Source organism: Columba livia, chromosome 1 (assembly GCF_036013475.1).
Source record: "Columba livia isolate bColLiv1 breed racing homer chromosome 1, bColLiv1.pat.W.v2, whole genome shotgun sequence".
NCBI classification, from domain to species: Eukaryota; Metazoa; Chordata; class Aves; order Columbiformes; family Columbidae; genus Columba; species Columba livia.
In genome coordinates this window covers 198,916,740-198,937,851 of record NC_088602.1, presented here as the reverse complement: position 1 = coordinate 198,937,851, position 21,112 = coordinate 198,916,740, and the positions used below count along the sequence as shown (strand labels likewise).

Below are 21,112 nucleotides of genomic sequence, written 5' to 3'. Positions count from 1 at the left end.
CTCAAATTGACACATTTAAAGCATCCTTGTAACTCTGTGCCTAAAAACAAAATCCTTCAAGCCAGCTGTGAAAAAAAAAGAAACACCAACTAGTTAATAATCTTACTGAAAATAGTTTACTATGAAATTTTAAGTCTAAAATAGGTGGTACCATATTTCAGTCTGTATTCTATTGAAGGTTTATAATGGTTTTCAGGTCTAAAAAATAACTTTTAAAAAAATTCTAGTTCTAGTAAATGGGGTTACGTCAGGCTGGTGACCAGTCACTAGTGGGGTTTCACAGGGATCCATCTTAGGGCCAGCACTCTTCAATGTCTTTATAAATTACTTTGACTCAGGACTGGAGGGATTACTTAGTGAATTTGCTGATGACACAAAATTGGGGGGAGCTGTCGACACTCTCAAGGGCAGAGAGGCCCTGCAGAGGGATCTGGACAAACTGGAGAACTGGGTAATCACCAACCCCATGAAGTACAAGGGCAAGTGCCGGATTTTGCACCTGGGACACAGCAACCCTGGCTGTACATACAGACTGGGGGATGAGATTCTGGAAAGCAGCTCTGCAGAGAGGGATCTGGGAATTCTGGTCAATGGCAAGTTGAACATGAGCCAACAGCGGCCCTGGCAGCCAAGAGGACAAACCTGTCCTGGGTGCATCCAGCACAGCATTGCCAGCCGGACAGGGAGCAGACTGTCCCGCTCTGCTCTGCGTTGGTGCAGCCTCACCTGCAGCACTGGCTGCAGTTCTGGGCACCACAGGATAAAAAAGATATTAAGCTAATGGAGAGTGTCCAGAAGAGGGCTACAAATTTGGTGAAGGGTTTGATGAGGAAGCCGTATGAGGAGCAGCTAAAGTCACTTGGTTTGTTCAGCCTAGACAAGAGGTCTCCAGCTTTCTCACAAGGGGAGAAAGAGGGGCAGGTGCCCAATTCTTCTCTCTGGTGATCAATGACAGAACCCAAGGGAATGGCAGGAAGATGTGCCAGGGGAGGTTTAGGTTGGACATTAGGAAAAGGTTCTTCCCCCAGAGGGTGCTGGAGCTCTGGAACAGGCTCCCCAGGGAGGTGTCACGGCCCCAAGGCTGACAGTGTTCAAGAAGAGACTGGACAACACCCTCAGACACATGGTGTGAACTGTGGGGTTGTCATATGCAGGGACAGGAGATGGACTCAGTGATCCTTGTGGGACCCTTCCAACTCAGGACATTCTATGATTCCATGAAAATAAGAATCAAGAGTGTTAGAAAAAAATGAACACATCAAATGATGCCACTCTGATAACAGAAACACTTTGTCCAAAAACAGGAATGATAGAGGTAGCTTCTCTTCTGTGTTTTCCCAAACTGTAACAAGTAGAAATTGGGAGAGATCACCTATGAAGGTAAAAGGATATTAGATATTAGACCCATTCCTATGGCCCACCCAGGCCATTATCCTCACTCCAACAAGGACAAGTAGAGAATGCCTAGGAAAAGTAGGATAAGTAGGATAAGTATGAAATTATTCTTCACTGAGTATAAAAAGATCCAAGAAACTGGCAATCAGCAGTTTACAGGGGCTTTTTATGCTAGAATTTTCATACGTAATATCTCTTAACCATTTATTTGAATTTGCTCATGCTTTTGACGTTCCTAATACACTGTGTCAATGGATTCCAAAGATAAATGCTTGCATTGTTTGAAAAAGCTCTTTTTTTTGTTTGTAGCAACATAATATGTAACAAAATAATAATCTTATGATTGCCTCCTCATTCTCCATATCAGTCCTTATTCTATTGACCTGTATTATATCCACCTTTTTCCCACTGGAGCTTACCAGTCTATTTCATCTTGCCTGACCAGACTCTTTGACCTCCTGTGAAACATTTCTCATTCTATGACATTCATTTGGAGGTGGAAGCACCACAACAATCTGCAGTTTTCAAGATATTGGTGCTCCTATGCAGCATAATGATGGTTTCTCCTTTTTTCTCTAATCTTTCCCTAACGGTTAATATTCTGTTTGGTTTTTTGACTGGGCTGACATTTTCAGAGAGCTAACCACAAGGACTATGAGATCTGCCTCTTCAGGAGTAATGGTTAATTTAGACTGATTGTGTATGTAATTTTCCACCTGTACCGTACTTAATGTTTAGCACTTAGCATCACTGGATTTCACTTGCTGCTTTACCACGCAGTATTGCACTATCCTTTTACAGCTTTTAACTTCAAATTTAGATTTGATAATCCTGCATGGTATTGTGTTGCCTGCAAATCTTATCACCACTCAACTCTCAACTTCAACCTCTTCACCATGCCTTTCACAACTATGCAGAACAGAATAATCACTGTGGTAAGGTCTTTTGATTGTGAAAATTGACCACTTATTTAAAGCATTTTTTCCTAGAATTTAATCTCTTATCTAGAAGACTCTGTTCTTTCTCATCCCACAGCAGGATGAAGGCTTCACTGAAGGCTTTACTGTTAAAAGCTTTCTGAAAATGTCAGTGTACTAACCAGATCACATTTATCTATATAGTCATTGACAGCTCCAGTGACCTGAAATAGATCTGTGAGGGATGGCTTCCCTCTACAAAAGCCACACTGACCCTTCCCCACTATATCATTATTATCCATGTGCCAACTATCCCTCACCATCCTTACTGCTTCCTTCCGCCTGCTCAATTGAACATGAGACTTGCTTGGTTACTTTCCAGGACCATCTTTACAGACTGGTGTCACACTTGCCACTTCCCATTCCTCTGCTACTCAGCAATTTACTGATTTAGGCAGTATATTATGTCCTGTAGCTACTTGTTCAGCAGCTTCATATCCAAATTCCATTAGAGTTGAGGAGGAAAGCCATCTATTTCTGTTGGTTTCTTACTATCCATTTCATCAGTTTGTTAAAAAATAGTTGCCACCAACCCTGCCACTGGAGTCAGTTCCTCAGACTCACCCCTGTGGTAAGCAGACCCTCTGCAGCAGTTTTGCCGCCCTCCTCTTTAGCAAATGTTGAGGCAAAGAATTCTCTGTTTTCTGTGGTCTTTTCTGCCTTGTGCCCAAACTCTCTCTTGAGGTCTTGGTTCTCTGACAGCCTCCATAACTCTGATGTGTTTGAAAGTATATTCTTAGCTCCTACATTTCAGCATTTTTCCTCTCAAAATCTTCATGCAGTTTTATGTGTAACTTGTCAGAGTTTATGTTCTCTTCTATTTTTCTGTGTGGATGCAAATTTGGGCAAAGCAGTGTCCATGAACACTTATGCCTAGGCTTCTATGTAGGATCTATAAAAACAAATTGTCAAGTCTTGAACTTGCTTTGCTTTTGCCTAATGGGAACTGTCTGAAGATACCATCAAGAAGATACTAGAAAATTGTATTCTTCCTTTTTAACAGTCTTTACTTGTTCCTATCAACAGTTGTGTTGGTGAAATAAGCACTAGGTGCTATTAATGTTACATTATGCTACACAGAGTAATCCTAGCTCTATTTAAAAAAAATAAATTAAAAAAAAGTAATCGTATATCGATTAACTCCAGTAAGATAATGAATTATCTTTTTATCTTTGACATCTCTAATTCACATATATATGTATTATTTTGCAGCAATGATGCAGAAGGCATCAAGTCTACTGTAGTACCAGAAGGCCACTTTGCTGTCTCGTGAGCCACCTACCACTGCAAACTTCATTTCTCTCTCCTGCACTCCCCACAGACACTTGGTCACACACACTTTCCACTTCCCAAGTTCTCTTTCTGTAACAGCACTTGTAACATTTCTCCCTCTCTCAGGAAAAGGTGAAAAGAAAAACGCTGGAGCACCTGCAGAGGGGTGGTGTGAAAGCCATGTCATGCTCTGCAGCAGCTCAGTCCATGTCCCGTGGCCCCTCTCTTCCCCGCAGCGTGCCCCCTGTTTTGGGCAGGAGCCAAGAGCAGCCCTCTGCAGGAACAAGGAGCACAGCATCTCCAGGGCTAAGAAGCCTCAGCTGCTTAAAAAGCTGGTTGGCCACAGAAACCACCCTCATGGGTGGTTGCTTCAAAAGTGGCCATGGGACACGTTTTTGTAATTCCTGCAAAGAGAAATGCATATGTGTCTTACTGAGACACCCAAGCTCACGTACGTAAAATGAACTGGAGTGAGTCCAAGGCTAGAAATATCCCGTAGCTTTGCTCAGGCCACACATTACACCTGGGATTTCCAAGCACTACAGATCTCTGCTGTGAGGAAATTTGCACAGCAGATATCCAGTCTGTGCCTGACTCCAGGCAATGATATCGGGGCTTGACAGTACTTGGAAATTCACCAAAATAGATATTCTGGAGTTGCTATTCAGTCTCCAAATACAGACAATCTCTCAGCTTTTTGGACTCATTAACAATAACAACAACAACAAATAATATGCAAAAAAATGTTTCAGTTATAAAAATACAACACCTATATAAAAGGAATTAAGTGTAATTAGTCCCTTTCCTGAGGTTTAATTATAAAATCCATTAATAAAATGACAGATAGTGATAACTTCTCAACAAATCGTTTGAGTCTGCTTTTATCATTAGATTTCCTTATTTAACATAGAACGAAAATATTCATACACAATTAACTTTATTTCCTGCAACTGAGAACTATACACCTGCTTAGAGACCATTCCTCATGCGCTGACAGAGACAAACATACACAAGGCTACCATCAGTAGTTTAAAAGCACATTTGAGGAAGGAAAAACCTTTTTACTACATTAAAGCCATATGTATTTCCTTCCAATTTAGCCTGTTTCTGAAATTCTGCTTATATGTATGGCTGGGCTTTTTTAACAAGACAGGTGATAATTACTATAAAATATGTCCAGAATGAAGACTCTGCAGCTAAACTCACATTTACTAGAGGCACTTAATTCTAATGATTCAGAGAACTTTTACAATAGTCTTTCTAATTAACCTATCAATAGTGATGTCACTTAAACACTCCTTAGAAACATTATCTTCTCATTATTGCCAGAAAACATGCTGCCCAATTTTATAGCTCAGTTGATCTTATACATGGATGGAGCGTCTGAATTAACTTGAGCTGAAACAGAATTTTTAAGAGACATTTCCCATACACACAAACTACTTCCATAATTACATTTAAAACATTAATATTCACCTTTAAAAACATTAAGATGGGTGAGGCATTTGGTGTTTACTTTGTGCTTGCACATTGTAAGAACATAATAGAGGAGCATTCTCTTTATCAAATACCATCGGGTCAGGAGGAGAACTGGTGGGTTTGGGCAGACATTTATCCTGAACAGCATAGAAACTCAGCCAGGGCACATTCTGTCAAAAGAAAGAAACATAACGCAAAATCAAAGTGTGTAAAATTGCTAGATTCATAACTGCAAAGAGCATGTTTCTTCAGAATATAGTGCAGGTCAGGCAGCAGCCATCCAAGCTTCCCAGGCTGGCTTGCCAATGTGCTTCAACCCGAAGCTGCTGGGAGTGTCTCGAGGGTGTGGAAGCCAATCAGTCTGGCTTTGTAGTTTTGCTGAAGACTGCCAGGAATGTTACAAATCAGAGCTGATGCCAGTTTGGGGGGTGTCCTGCCTGTTGGGAGCGGGAAAGGTCCCGTCGGTTCATTTTGCATGACTGGCCACCAGACAGCTGCCAGCCTTGCAAAGGGACGCGTCCACCACTGCCCCGCGCACCCATCCCGTGTAACAACACCTTCAGATTAAAGTTTATTCCAAAAAGCCAAAGGCAGTCTGCGGCTTTGTGAGATTAAAATATTGGTTTTCAAGTTACGTGCTCTCAAACGCTTTCCCTGCTATTTGTGGATTTAAAACGCGGTGGTTCGGATCCAAACGTCCTGTCAGGCTGTCATGCAAAAATTGTACCTCAGTGGTGTGGGAGCTGAAGGTATCATTTTTAGTGATGGCTAACTCTCCAGATTTAGGGAACTGTTTTTTCTGTTAATTTCTTGACAAAAATGAAATCCATAAAATGTAAAATGACAGAGGACCTAAATGCCGTGCAAAAAGGTAATGTTGTTCCATTGAAGTTTATCTTTTAAAATATTCTGGTGTTTCATCTGAGAAGCTTTATAACTCCACAGCAGGCAGCTTGTTGAAATGCCTCTTAAAAATAATGGTCTGATATTCAAATGTGTCACTTTCCATGAAAGGAGCTAAAGCCACAGGTCCGTATCCAATAAAAGATTTAGACACTCAAAGCTTGATGCTGCAACAACTGTTAGGTGGCTGCTGTCCCTCTAGATTCAGAGAGAAGATTAAATGTGTCAAAATTATATCCAAGCAGCCCCCAAGGAAAGTATAAAAGGTAACAAGAAAATGTAACATAAATATGTTAAAAGAAATACAAAGAACAGGAAAGAAAAGGTCCATTGCTTGCTGAGAATGTGGAGAATGAAATATTCAGTGCTTTCTTTGTATCAGTCTCTTTGAAATGTTCAGGACCATAAACTTACTACATCAACTTCAGGAAAGACAAATTAGTATAAATCAGTATAAGGAGAAACTACTTAAAGCATACTTAAAAACTACTTAAAGCATGTCCAAGAATTAATGGAGGACAAGAACATTAGTAGCAGACTAGAGAAAGGAAAACATACTCCCTACTTTTAAAGTGAAATAAATGAGAAAAGTTCCTTTGACTTTCATTCTCAGTAATCATCTGTGCCAAGTTATCGAAGAGTTGAAAAAATCCATCGACATGTAAATAGTGGAAAGCAAATCTTGTAATATCAGTCTAATTTTCATTTCTCATTTCTGATTTTCATTTTAATTCCTTTGTGAAAAAGGGACAAGGAGAATGTATGAGGCATCTTCTTCTGACCTTTCAACTCTGGCTTGTGTGGAATTCACAGAAAGAGGACTTTAGGTGGAATCACTGTCATGTGGTTACTGAGAATAAACCCTCTCAAAGGCTGCTCTGAATGGTTTGCTCCTGCCTAGAAATTCCAAGTGTGAAGTTACAAGTGTGCTTCTGATCGGTCTGAGATGAAACTATCTCTATTCAATAATTTTATTAATAACTGCAGAACTGTTTATAAATACTAAAATAAAATTTGCTGATTCCAAGATGTCAGTATTCACAAAGGGTTTAAAAGAACTTTGAGGAACTGACTTAGATTTCAAAATGAAAGAATAATATTAATGCAGTCAATTTGACAGAAGTCACTGAGGTGCCCTGTGCTTGGTTTAGGGCAGAGAAATCAGATGCACAATGTGAAGTGTGGGATAACTGCCTAGACAGTACTGCGGGGGGCAAATTTGCAAGTTGCAAATATGGTGTGTTACAAAAAGGCAAAGGTGTAATTCTGGGGACATTGTTAAGTGTTTCTCCCACATGGGAAGAATGTTATCATTTGATCTGTTCTGCCCACCCTCAGCTTAGTATTGTCTCCAGTCTGGAGACTGCAGACAGACTTGGAAGGATCCAGAAGAGAAGTACAGGGAAATGTTGTGTGTGGCATAAAACTGCAGGAATTGACTTTTGATCCTGAAAAGAGAGTAATGAGGATCCCATATAAAAAGCACTAAGTTCTTTTCAGACCTGTTTCTATGCTTACCATTACCTTTGGCCTCACCTTCATGCATATTCAATATATGGATCTATCTAAGCTTCTGTTAGATAACCACAGGATTTTAAAAAGGCCCCACAATTTCTAAAAATCTGTTCCACGATAGAAAATATGAGAGAGTGAGTATGTCTGAATGCCTGGACAGAGAGAAAGCATACCGCATGGTTTCCTCCCATATCAGACATCAGAGAATCTACATTGGCAGGGGGAGGGGAAGGTTATAAATGTTTAACTGCAGAGAAAATTAAGAATATCATTTTATACCTTGTTAGAGACTTGAGGAACCACTTCTCAGTTGATGTGTTCTCTTTTGTATGAATTCCCCAGATATGAATGTAAAGTCTAACTGAAGCTTTTCTCAGCATAAGAGTGTTGGTAACTTTTTTGTTTTGTTTTTCTTATCTAATCAGAGCTGGTCTTGTGCTGCAAAGGTGGTATAATTCAGTTGTACCTCAGTCAGCCACAAGACACAAGTGCATGGAATATAATTAACCCTCTGCTCCTGCAAATATTCATTTTAACTCTGTTCTCATACCTGCTGTAAAATTCAGAGTTCCTAATTTTCACAAGCCTGTTTATCTCCCCCCCTTCAGTCACATAAGCAAGATGCTGGCCTTTTCTAAGCTTTCCAAGGTTATTTGCATGTAGAGTTTTATATTAAAAGTGGGAACTATCAGATCAGCTACATGCTGCCTACAGAGAAAAAAAAATATTAATCCACTGAAATACAGTAAAAGTTACATTAATACAAGATAGTTCCTCCATATTGACCAATGAGAATATAAGAAACACAAACAGTAAGGGAAAAATGTGACATTAACTTAACCTTTTTACATATTAAACTGTATTAAAATCTATGTGTTTCCGCTCTGAAGTGCAGAGGGTTTTATTTGAAGGACTGTATGTGCTCTGCACAGCTTTCATCAGGACTCATTTTAAAGGCTATTTATCAAGGAGTGTTAAAACACCTCCTTCATTTGATCTAATCTGGCACATCTTCTCTCAAAGCATGATAACAAGATCATTTTAAATACCTTATGCAAAACATTGTCTATCCAGGCAACATGACACAAAAAAAGAGCTGTCTTTGAGCCTTTGGAAAATCTGAATTTACTTTTATAGGATTCGTACCCAGGTTAATTTGTTTCACGATATTTAGAAACAGGTTTCCCCAAAACAGTTGAATTTTGTCTGTATTTGGCCTGACTAGTGTCCTTGTGGGGATGCTACAAATTCATCTTCTGTCTGTGTTACAGAAGTGATAAAAGAGATTTTCCGTTTTTTGCTCTGTGTGCAGCAACTACACCCTACCACCCACCCCAAAAGTCAGGGTGATGCAAACAGCCCTGCATGGCCAAACCCAGGGGAGATCTCTCCAAGATCCAGAGAGAACCTACACTGTGTGTCACCGTGGCTTGGAGGTCATCAGAAGTGTCTGAACGTGTGTACTGCATGGTACAACCAAACACATTCTACCTAACAGAGAAAATCTGCTAAGGAAGAAATTTGCACTGCAAAAATAAGGCCTTTTTGCACAAAATAATCCTGATTATTTTCCCCCACTGCTCAGTCTGCAGTATTTACCATGTGTGATAGCAAGACTGAGAGGTTTTATTTGGATCAATGGCTTTTTAGTTAAGTACTGGCATAGATTGTGTACAGGATCCTGAGAGACTTTTTAAAATAGGCTACAACCCGTTTTGACAAAGTATGAATTCCTATTGAGAAACACTGTCATAGTGATTTTAGTAGCATCCTTTCTGTCTCTGAACAAAAGTAGGGACTAGATAACTTCTTAACATCCCTTCTAGTTTTCTTTGATGTTAGGAGTCTTGTTGACACTTGATATTCTGCACATTTATTTGGTAAATACTATATCTCAAACTCAGGAAGGAAGGAAAACCTCTAAAGGATTACACTTTTAGTTGGCAGAAATACAATAACGGCAAATAAAACATACAAACCAGAAAATATTTCAATGTCCAAGGCCAGCAAAGAGCTGGTTTTGTCAAGACAAGCTTGTAAGAGGAAAAGGAAGTGCCTGTCATCTTGATATCTGTATAGTCTCTTTAAAACCCTCTCTAGGATGCACACAGTGTTGCTAATGTAGTGCAGTGGACACGTACGGTGAGGAAGCTGGAGCTGCAGACCGAGGCAGGTGTGACCCTCCTGAGCAGATGTGCATCTCTGACTCTGATAAACGATTTTGCTGAACCCACTCACCTAAGTCCCTCCCGCACCCCTCCTGGCTGCCCATCACCTGGATTCTCACCTGTACCAGTGCCAGGAGATCAGCCCTCCTTCTGGCCTTCACCTGGGCCACCTTGTGATGGGGCTGGAGGCTTCTGCAACACAGCTGCAAAACATGAACTCCAAAGGCTGTGATACTGCTAGTACGAGGCTCACACACTACCTCACAGTGTTGTTTGTTTAACTTTCTCACAAAAAAAAGAGTGGGTGGCTGTGATACTGCAGCACCAAACAAGCTGTACAGCTGCTGCGTGCTACGTGTGCTGTCTGCAATGTCAACCAGGCACGGCGGAAAGTGTCTGCTCTCCTGCTCATGGAGAAGGTTTCTAGCTTTGCAATTCATCTCTTCTCATGGAAAGAAGAGCAGAACCAAAACATCCCAGTGGGAGGCAAAGCCAGGAAGGAGATCAGGGTGGATGGGAGATGCAGACATCAGTACCGCCTTTTACAGCTGTAGAAACAGAGGTGGAAAAATAATAATGAAGCTAACTGTGATTGGAAAGCCAGCCTGGAGATGAGTGGCAGAAATCTGTAACCTTGAAGTCAGCTATTCTGAGTAGAAGGCTCAGCCAGGGGCTGTGCTTACTCCAAGCAACAACCTTCTGTGAATAAATATTTCAAAGCATGCTCTCCTAAGAACTCCAGCAAATCTGTGTGATCTGCTCCAAAGCCACTAATCTTTCTTTGTTTAATAGTTTGCTTCATAACGATCCTTAATTTGGTGTGAAACTTTGCTACCAAAATTTCTATATTCAAGTGATGGATCTTTGTACTTTGAACCTCTTTTTTCTCTGTAAAACAGCAAGTCAAATGCAGCAACAGCTTTCTTGGGCTCATACAATACTGCAAATTAAATGATAGCACAGATAAAATTTCCAGTGATTCCAACATACAAGCAATTTAAAAAAAAAAAAAAAGCTGTTATGTGTAGAAGACATGAGGCAAGTTGCAAACTCATTGCACTGATTTTGGCAGAGGAGGAGCAGTGTTTGATACACCACATTCAGAATCCACTTTGGAGGTTATTCAATCTGCCAGTAATATCCCTCAGACAGACAGGAACAAATTTACCTTGATGTGTCTGTCTGTCATTCAAGTAACCTGCAATCCATTGAATATGTCTTTTTCTGAAATGCTCATTTTACTGCAATTCTGTCTGACTCAATATTCTTCTTACCCGACAGGTAGGAGATCAAATAATTGAAATCAATGGAGAAAGCACAAGGGACATGACACATGCCAGAGCAATAGAGCTAATCAAGTCTGGTGGCAGGAGAGTGCGACTGTTGTTGAAACGTGGAACGGGCCAGGTCCCAGAATATGGTGGGTTTTCATCTTTATATTTTTCTATGTGCACAAACCTATGTAAATTAATTACATTGCTTTTGAGTTAAGTAGCTGTTGCAGATATTTATATTGTAATGTCCTGAGGCACATTAATTATGGGCTTAAGTGCTTACCTGAGTAGAGGTGGACTTATTTGTGTGTTTAAGTGCTTCCTTGGCTCAAGACAGTATATGTGTGTACATCACTGTCATCTGCTGCCTTCTTGACACAGGCAATGGCCTGTAAGATGTGCACTGGAGGAAGCACTTTGAACTCTTTAGGGGACATCTCTGAGTGTGCTGGGAGTTGCTGATTTGCCAAAAAACTGTCCTTTCTTCCTCTATTGGTACTTCTCTGCACATTTTGAATCACAGCAGATGATCTTGTTGCCATGCAATTCAGTGGCTCAAGTTTAAACTCAAAGCATTAACAAGAATGTACTTCTTTGACAACCTCACTTATTATATTATCTCTGACAATATACATGGATAATCAAGTAGAAGCCAACTCTGAAATAAAAAGGAGACTTCGCTCATTATGGTGAGAAAGCAGGATCCATTCTGCTCATGTTTTTTTTCAGGGTGACTTCTAGGACCTTTTTTTTCAAGTATTTCAAAAAGTATCAGTCACTCAGTAACGTTATTTCACTACTGAAATGACAAGAAGTAGAAATAAATTATCCAAAGGTAATTCAAAGACAAAAAGCTCTTTTTAGAATTGAAATCAGGGCTTATTCTAGAACGTGGTGTGACAGTGTCATATATTTACATAAGTTCTGTGATGGGCCTAAAATCTCACAGGAAAGGTTTGCTTTTTTTTTAATTCCTTGACTTCCTTATGCTAGGAGGTCCAAAACTCTATTAAACTTCTCTAAAGTTACTTTTGAAATTCCAGCATCATTTCCCATGAGAATCAGAAAATGCAGTAGTGTATAAAAAAATCAAAGTAACACTTAGGCTTAACTGTAGGTTCAGGTCAGTCTTTGTTAGCAACATAAACTCATTACCTCTGTTGAAGACATTAAAGTCAACTCCACTGGAAGTCAGTGCTTTGCCACCTGTCAGTATACCTGGTAATTGCAACATTTTCTTCTCTAAATTAAAGCCAGTTCTGTGGCTGGGCCAATGCTTGGGACAGCGCTTGTTGAATTGTTTCCAGCTTTCAGGAGCTCCTGAATAAGAACAGCAAGGATGGGCCATAGCTCACCCATCTGATAATAAAGTTAGTGAGTTATACTTTTAGTGAGTAGGAACAAAGTCAAATTGCATTCAGGGATTATTGATAAATTGCTATTAGGACATTTAATATCAACTTTAACCAATGTATAATCCTTTCAGGGCAACCTCCAGTGGAGATTCAGACCACATCCCAAACTCTTTTGCAGGGAAAGGTGCATCAGTTTTAATGAAAGAACAAACAAACCTCTGGGACTGATACAGCAGTAGTAATCCTCAAATAGCAGAATAGCAGAATATCAGCACTTCTCTGTTTTGTCAGCAAATTATTTAGTCTAAGGAGGGTCACAGGAGGCTGTTATGAGCAAAGGATTGCAGTTCAGACCCACTTCAAATCTGACTTTGTTAAGATCCCAGTTCTGGATGGTACTTAAACCTTGGCTAACAAGAGATTCAAAATAAATGTCCATATTTAGATAGTCTTCTAAATCTGTACTTTATTACAGAATCATAAGAAAATGTAAATAGATGTAAAAAAAAAGTTCAGCGTAAACAGCATTGTTTGGGGGAAAAAAATCTCCCAAAAGGTATAAATGTTCATGAGCCTTCCCTTCCTCAGAAGAACCTGAGTAGAAAATAGTGATAAACCACAACAAATCTGGGCACAGTTTACAATGATAACAGAAAGAAACAAGACAACTTCACAGGACTGTTTAAGGCCATGCTCACCGTTCAAAACGCATTTGGACTTTTCAGCAGAAAGGCTGTGTAAAAATGCAGATTACTGTGATATAAAAGTTGCTGCAAAGTAGTGTTGTCTAATCAGAGCGTCTTTGTAGCTGCATCCCCAGCCTACAGCTCTCTACGGGAGGAGAACTAAGTAGGTGTGCTTGAAAGCTGTGTTGTCCTACTGCACTGAAAAAGCAGTAAAAGTGTTCAGGATTTACTTTGCAATGTGCACACAACCTAGAGAAAGCATCACAACAAAGGATAACATCCACATGTCTGCAGTTCTTAATATGTGCATTGCATAGGCAGAGAAGTATCAGTGCTGTATCCAGTCTGCAGGCAGAATGGAAGCAAAATGAGAAGAAGCCTGTTGAAATTAACTGAAATATTAAAGTTGTCCCTAGGTCATTTCCCAAAGCAATGAGAAATACTCTAAGAACAAACAGAAGGTGCACGTAAAAATCAACAGCAACCTGCTTAGGAAGCTAAACCAGAAATTAACAAACAGAAATTATTAAAACTGGAGGCCAGAATCTCAAGGGGAAGTAATTGTGCTGCAAAGAATGTCTGCCAGAGTATTAATGACAAGGACTCCCAGAAAAGAATGTCCTTTCCAAGTAATGGAAGACTGAACACAGAGAAGATTGTGACAGTAAGCTCAAGGACAAAGTGGCTCTGAAGACAGCAGATAAACCAGCCAATATTTAGTAGTTCCCTCTTCTTCCCACCACAATTACATGGTTGAGATGTGACAAAACTAAGTGGAGCTTTTTTACTGAAATAATCAGCTTTTTTTTTTTTTTTTCTTAGCAAGTACCTGTCAGAAATAGTTCTTATTCTCGTCAGGGCCCAGCTCTGGAGACCATCAGTTGGAAATAAGACTTAGCTGATTACAACAATGCAGGACTGGAGGACTGAGCTGGTATCCATATTTCAAAAGTGGTGTGCAGAAGCCTCGGGAGGAACATAAAAACAGAGCAAATATACCAGAGTCCTTTCCTGGATATTCTCAGTCTCTGACAAGTGAAATGGTCAGAGTCTTCTCAAGTCTGTGTTTGAAGATTGTCGAGGTTTTGATTGCAGGGTGACAATAAAACCATGGCAGATGTATTGTTAACCCCCTCCCTGCCTCCTTCCTCCTTCAGTCCCTCCCTCTCCCTGCTTCCCACTCAGGACAGGCGATTGAGAGGGAAAGAAGAACAGAGAGAAGAGAGCTGGAAAAATTTAAAATGTTTTACTAATGCTCCAGTAGATGAGGGGCCAGCACCCGAAGTCTTGGACTGGACTCTACAGCCAACCGGAACTGGATTCAGTCTGTCACTAGGCCTCAGTTCACAGGGACGACTAGCAAGGTCCTCTCCTAATGTCAGCCATAACGAAAAGGGGCGAGATCCTCGTGATCTCCCACTTTTATATGAAGTATTCACGTGAATGGGATGTTATACTCTTTGGTCAGTTTTTTGGTCACCTGTTTCTCGTTGCCCCTCTCACGAGGGGCATCCGTCATTATCAATAACCTTGCATTCCATTACTATGTTTACCAAAACTTGTATCTGGTTTTCCAGGAAAATGCAGCTAATATGAAGGTTTAGCTGACAGGCAAATTCACTGAAAGAGAAACTTGTTTTTAACAAAACTGGGACAAAGACCTTTCCAACAGCGGTTCCATTCAGATTTACAGCATTAAAAAGAAGAGAGTTTACCAAGAACAACTTCAACCAACTGGCCAAAACCCACCACATTATTGTCTCTCCGTCTTCAGCTTTTTGATTTTCCTTGTGCAATATAATCAATGCTTTTTATAATTCTAGAGTCATGTTTCTGCTAGTACAAAATATGACCTCACATATTTAAGTGCAAAGTGTTTGAATTATGATGTTATTGACATCAGTAAAAGCAGTGCTAAGAAAAAAATCATCAATAGTAAGAAAGTGATCTGTGAAAGAAAAGAATGTGTATTGAAAAGAAGAAAGCACTCAGTAAAGAAACTAAGAACAAGCTTCTGTGAGGCTGTAAATCTCCTGAATGAGTTATGTCACTTTTTGCTGCCAGGAAATCTGTCCCTACAAGTGCATCTCGGAAAATTCTGGATGAGCTGAAGCACTACTTAAACCTAGGGGAAGAAATAAAGTGTGTTGCAAATGCATCATTTACTTCAACTCCAGCTGCTGATTTTGCTTGAAAACAAATTCCAGCGATCCTTTTTCACAGGGAGAAATCCCCTTGTAGCGTGCACAGTACCATCAGACTATATGGGAAGGAGCACAGATGTGATTAATGCTCCAAAATGGTAGCTGATTTCACAGCAGGGTGCAAGAAAAGAAGCTTAGAAAACAGATGTTTTATCACCCAGCATCTCAGAACATGTTTGCTGAGGATAAGGATAGCCAGAGGAACTGAGCTTCCACTGAAGGTGAATTATCACAGCTCATCCAAACCCGAAGAACATCAGCATCGTGTTTCATAGGAAATAGTCTGCCAGCCATGTTCTCTGAAGAACCAAGTCATAGTAAGAAATCACATTACTGTGCAACAAAGACTAGAAGTACTGCTGGAAATCCTGACCTCAAAAGGTACTTAATGCCCGGGGAGTCCAGCTGGAGGGAGTGTGAGGTTTCATAGATGTCACAGGACACAAAATTCATGGTTATCACTGTAGCACTGAACACTTCTCACCCTGGCATTGAAAACAATTTGCATAAAATGACAGATCAAGATTTTTCTTGCAATGGCTGCCTAATTCCCTGCATGGGCGTCTACCTAAGAGCTGATTGACTTCAGCAGGAGCTACTGGGTGTGCAGTGCTTCTACAAATCAGACTGCTCACACTGTGGGAGTCTAATTACAGATTCTCCTATTTTTCAAGCCTTAGCCATAGCTGTATAAACACTGTGAGAAGGACATGTACAATGTGCAGCCAAACTTTGGGATGAAGAGACATCCCTAAAGGCAAAACGTGGGAAAACTGTTCACAAAATCCCAAAATAGTAACATTAAAGATTAAATAAAACTAACAAAACATAGCCTTTCCATCCAGCAATGAGCTCAGCAAGAGGCAAGTTAATTCTAATGACAGATCAGCCCCAGGAAGCTACAGTTTTCTCTGAGAACAACCACTGTTTTCTCTAAATATCTATGGAAGACGGTGCCTAGGAAAGCCAGGGATGTTTCATTCTCAGTCCCAGCAGTCCTGGCAGCTTGCTTCTTCTGGTTTACTTCTGGCATTTCCCAGCTGGAGCTTTCATTACTCAAGGCTACATTGAAATATATAAGTTCCTAGAAGTATGTGAAAGCAACGAGTCTTATAACCAAATAACTGCAAACAGAGCATGAAGGTGGCAGAGGCTGAAGCACAGTTAACACTTGCAGGTTGACTCCAGGCACAACCTCCCTCCCCAGATACTTTCTGTCTGGCATTGCAGAGGAAGAAGAAACACTGAGTTTCACCCATAAGGAATATCTAGGAAAAAAGCTAATTCCTGCTTTCACAGCAGGACTTCAAAATCATACTTTCTATCAAGTTTGGTAGTTTTTTCACTTAGTTTTAAGTTGCTTGAGAGCTCCTACAGAAAGTTTTAGAGACTCCAGCCCATTCACACTGAGATTTTGGAAAAGTTTTCCATTGTCCTGCCTTGGAAATCTGGATCTGTCGCTGAGCGTGCTGGCTCATGGTACAACGCTAACACACACAGAGCTGCTAGAACCAGAATCAGTGAGACTTGCTGAACGCAGAATCTGTGTCTCATGGCTGGTCAATGCTGTATGGATTTACACAATGGTGGTTCTTTCCCTCTGTCCCCAGCCTTGTTTGACTTAATTAGACATGTCCTGGGGTCGCATTGTACATTTTTGGAATCTCTGTTGCTTCACACGGTGCTGAATTATGTACAAAATTCATCCCATTGGTTCATGACATTCAAATGATTTTGCAGAACTAGCGTTTAGATTCAGTTTTGGCTATTTAAGGGAGAAAGAGTTCTGTATGCAACAGTAAAGCTTCAGTATACAGAAAATCATTGCTGGTTAACAGATAAAAGCTACAAGTTATTTAGTAGTAAGTCAGGGCCTTGAAGAAATCCTCAGCTCATAATTCGACAAGACGCCACCAACAAATCCAAAAAATGTCAGAGTTGATACCAATACAAAGATTTTTCATACAAGTAATTTGGCAGAGTTCTGAAATGCATTAAACTCTTTGCTTTTGATTTGTTATGACTCCTTCAGAAAGCACCTCAAGATGTACTCCACATCTGTAGTCCAGGCGAATCTATGTCCTGAATATATATGCACAGTAGTTCCAGTCATCCACTAATATTTAGACTTACAGCACGCTTATTTGTCTTAGCTTTTCAGAAATACTTCTGTCCTGTTACATATAAGCCTTTTATTCAGTTGTTCTAAACTTACTAAGAATTCTCTGCTCTAACAATAGTGAAATATCTGTATGTCACTGGTTCTGTTAATTCTAATGATTGGTCCTAGGCTGTTCCTCCCCTTCCTTTAGGAATGGTACCTTCCAGTCTCTCCATGTGCATGAAAAGTGACAAGCATGGGTCCCCATATTTCTACTTATTGGGCCACCCTAAAGACACGGTTTGTAAACTCTGCATGTGTACTATCTTTCTCTAATATGCTTTTGTTTCTCACAACTGTTAATAGACGCTTTTCCAACGTCTTACAAGCTAGCTTGCTTATTAGTCTCTACAGTATTCAACATTTCTTTCATAATAAATTATCTTAGATATCAAAGCAGCTGCGCATTTTACAAATGTCTTTTAATATCCTAGATAACTAGTTGATCATGTTACACTGCTTCTAGTGCAAGAAACACAGCCATAGGTCTGCTATGTATCTGCTTTTTTCGCATGACAAAAATTTATACTCTGAATATGACTTTTCAGTTAGAAAATCTTGAACTTTTGGGAACCAAAGCCATAATTTTCCTCTTTATTATGGTATTTGGCTTGCAAAAATATTAGTAATGCGAGGGTAGAAGTTAGATGCTGATCTCAAACAATATTTATATGCATCCTCTTGAAGAAATAACTAGTGCAAAATTGAAGACTTTTTGGAACATGCTGTTAGGCAATACCTATTTTTTAAACCCAGTGGCTATGCTAAATTTACACACAGCACTTTGCACTTGATTTCAAGCTATTTTCATCATAAATCAGATCCAACTGCACAGCTTGTTCAGATACAGCAAATCTATAATGCAGAGTCAAGGCCCAGAAATGATACCTGAAAAGCAAAGGAAAAGAAAAACTTATTTTTCCTATTTGGTTATTGATTGCTGTCGTCATGGGAAATGCAGAAGCATTCAGATGCACTCAGTCTGTCTGCCGTTTACTTTGCACAGTGTTGTATGTATCCTAAAATTAGAAGGCCAGTATCACACTATTGAAGTAGACTGGAAATAGAAAGGGATTTATACCCAAAGGTATTCTGCTAGCCTTTGGGCTTGGAGCAGCTCCTCCAGTGTGACACCCACAGAATTCCTGCCCCAGCACCCAGGTACTAAGAAGTGCTTAATGTATCAGTCTTGTGCATGCAAATTCAGGTAGCCTAATCAATTGCTTGCGTGTCTTGCCAGTTACAGGTGATTTCCAATTTGTTTCTATAAGTAAAAATTTTCTGAACACAGCCATGTCCCTATACTTTGCTAGTGCAGAGCTGGACACATCTAGAGGCCATTTGAAAATTGTACCCATGTAGTTTAAGCATTTATGTCACCATCAGAGACCTCCTTGCAACAAAGAAGTTTCTGCATTCTGTAGAAATCTGAATTGTGCCATTCCTTGCAATCATTCCTGCCTCACTTCTGCTTTGTTCTTTCACCAAAAGTAGTTCAGCGATGTCACAAGATTAAAAATCCAGGCTGACATTAGGGCCATTTTACAAGTTCCAGTTGTCAAGCATAGGAAGTTCAGTGAACTGCAGTTTCACTACAACTATTTATAACCACAGCTTTCTATGCATTATCTTTGTTTTTCCTCCTATAGCATAAATGACACAGGAAATTAGTATTTTTTTTCCTGAAATAAGTAGAAACATAAATCCTTTATAAATGCAGCTAAAGTTAGTTTTGCAGAGTCACTCAGTTGTGAATAGTTCTGATTATTTATTTGGCAGGACGCATTAGGACAGAATTATTTTCCCAGTAAAATATAACCAGAAAATCCAAAGCAATTTAGTTTAGATCAACACCAAAACTGAAATACTTGATTGATAAAAAAGTAATAGAAGGTCAAATGAAAATAGGTGTGTTATAAAATGTTTCCATTTCAGGTGTTTTGAGGGGAAGGTTTTTCCTAAACAGCTAGTTTTGCAATGGGGCTTTTCCCAACCAAAATTGTGGCTGTGCTACCATTCATAAGAGCCCTGATCAAGGATGTAACTCAAATTTCCTGATGTAGAACAGATACATTAACCATTCTAGCACACCTAAGGAGAGGCCTCTCCCATAACATCACAGTGTGGTCTGTTATGAGTCCACATGTTTCCCACTGGAATTGTTCCATTTTGTATAAATAGTCACTTAGGAAGATGATCCATAGGCTTACTTGAAGTTAGATATAGCACAGGAGAGATGCAGGTGCCAGATGTCAAGTGATGTGTGCCTGTGCTTTCTTACACCACAGGTTTGTTAGCTCTTACTAGTGAACACCACACTTATATTTGAAAAACCAGATGAAAAATTGGGATCTTGTAGTGTGTTTTTATTGTTTGAATACAGTTAATTCCCTCCGAAATCTCTAGTCAGCTCCAAAGTGCATTTTTCTAGTTCTTCAATTCTGTTAGTATGTCTGAAACTTTTATGTTTGTCTAATAAATGGCTAAAGCCTCTTGGCCTGATACTCCTACCTGTTCAGTTTACTGATCAGATCATCTAATTCATCCTATTTTTAATGCCCATTTTAGAAATCACTAGAGCTGAGGTTGAGTGTTATTTGAAACTTGAACTACCCTATATATCATTCATCTGATGTGAGTGCAAAAATCAATAGTAATTTTGGAAAAGTGCCCTTTCCATCTGTGACCACCTTGGTGGAACTGCAAACATTCATTCATATTCCTGCTGCATTTCTAATACCACCTTCTTATTTCTAGCAATATCAACTTAATTTCAGGAACCTGTGGTGTGTAAGAAAAAAAAAAAAAGGACTAACTAAATGAATCAGTATACTGGTTAACAAAATTGGTCTAAAAGCGTCAGGCAATTTGAATATGTGCTCCCAAAGGTTCTAGCTGTTTTATTGCTATGGGTAAAAATTATTCAAGGACAAAACTGAATATTAAAATTTGCTTTATGAACATGTCTTTAGTATTTAATAAATATACAGCAGCTGGTAGGAAAGTAGAACAACCTTCTGTTAAGTAACAGTGTCTGTGTATGTATATCTGGGTTATTTCTGTCTCATTATGCAAATTTTTATTTTAAAATATATGTAGACCTTTTACATAGGTATCCCTTGATGTAGAAATAGAAAACATGGTTTTGAAAGGAAGAGGGACACATGGGAAGGCATTTTCAGTTCTATGGCAATGTTGTGCTTCCAGGGAAGAGATACCTTTTCCCTACTTTTTAAATGCAAAAATGCTAAGTCTCTTCCATAGTCCTAAACATTGCATTGGCAATTACATTCCCAGTGGCTTTGGCCAGTCCAGCTGAATTCTCTAACCCACACTTCCTCCATCTGTATAACAGGGATAGTAATATTTACTTACCTATCTCATGGGAGTGTTGTGGGGATTAGTTATTCAATGCCTGAAAAACACTTTAAAGATTAAAATTCCTAGTTGACTACTCAATATTATTATTAAAGCAGAACCTCGCTAATCCACACACATAATCCACACCAAAATTGGCAGTGTCCCCCCACATCCGAGTAAAGATTTAATAATAAGGCTGCTGAGCAAGTTCTCTTATTACTAAGGCTTAATTATTATAATGTAATATTCTGGAGTAGATTTACTAATATGGTGTAAAGTGTAGATGATTACAGCTAAACTACAGTGAATAAAACAGATGAACAAACATTATCCCTGGTTTTGTTCACATGAACTGGCAAGCAG

General features: G+C 39.5%; 1 protein-coding gene across 14 annotated transcripts in view; it reads left to right on the top strand.

Moving 5' to 3' along the window:
* The window catches only part of MAGI2 (membrane associated guanylate kinase, WW and PDZ domain containing 2), a 742,272-nt gene that overhangs the window by 703,702 nt on the left and 17,458 nt on the right, over positions 1-21,112 (top strand). For 11 of the 14 annotated variants that reach the window (XM_065049176.1, XM_065049172.1, XM_065049167.1 and 8 more), the window contains one exon: positions 10,991-11,129. In XM_065049176.1, coding sequence (XP_064905248.1) covers positions 10,991-11,129 — 139 coding nt within the window. Of the gene's footprint in view, positions 1-10,990; positions 11,130-17,518; positions 17,630-21,112 lie in introns of all 14 variants that reach the window. The other 3 variants (XM_021300626.2, XM_065049173.1, XM_065049174.1) reach the window with 2 other exon arrangements.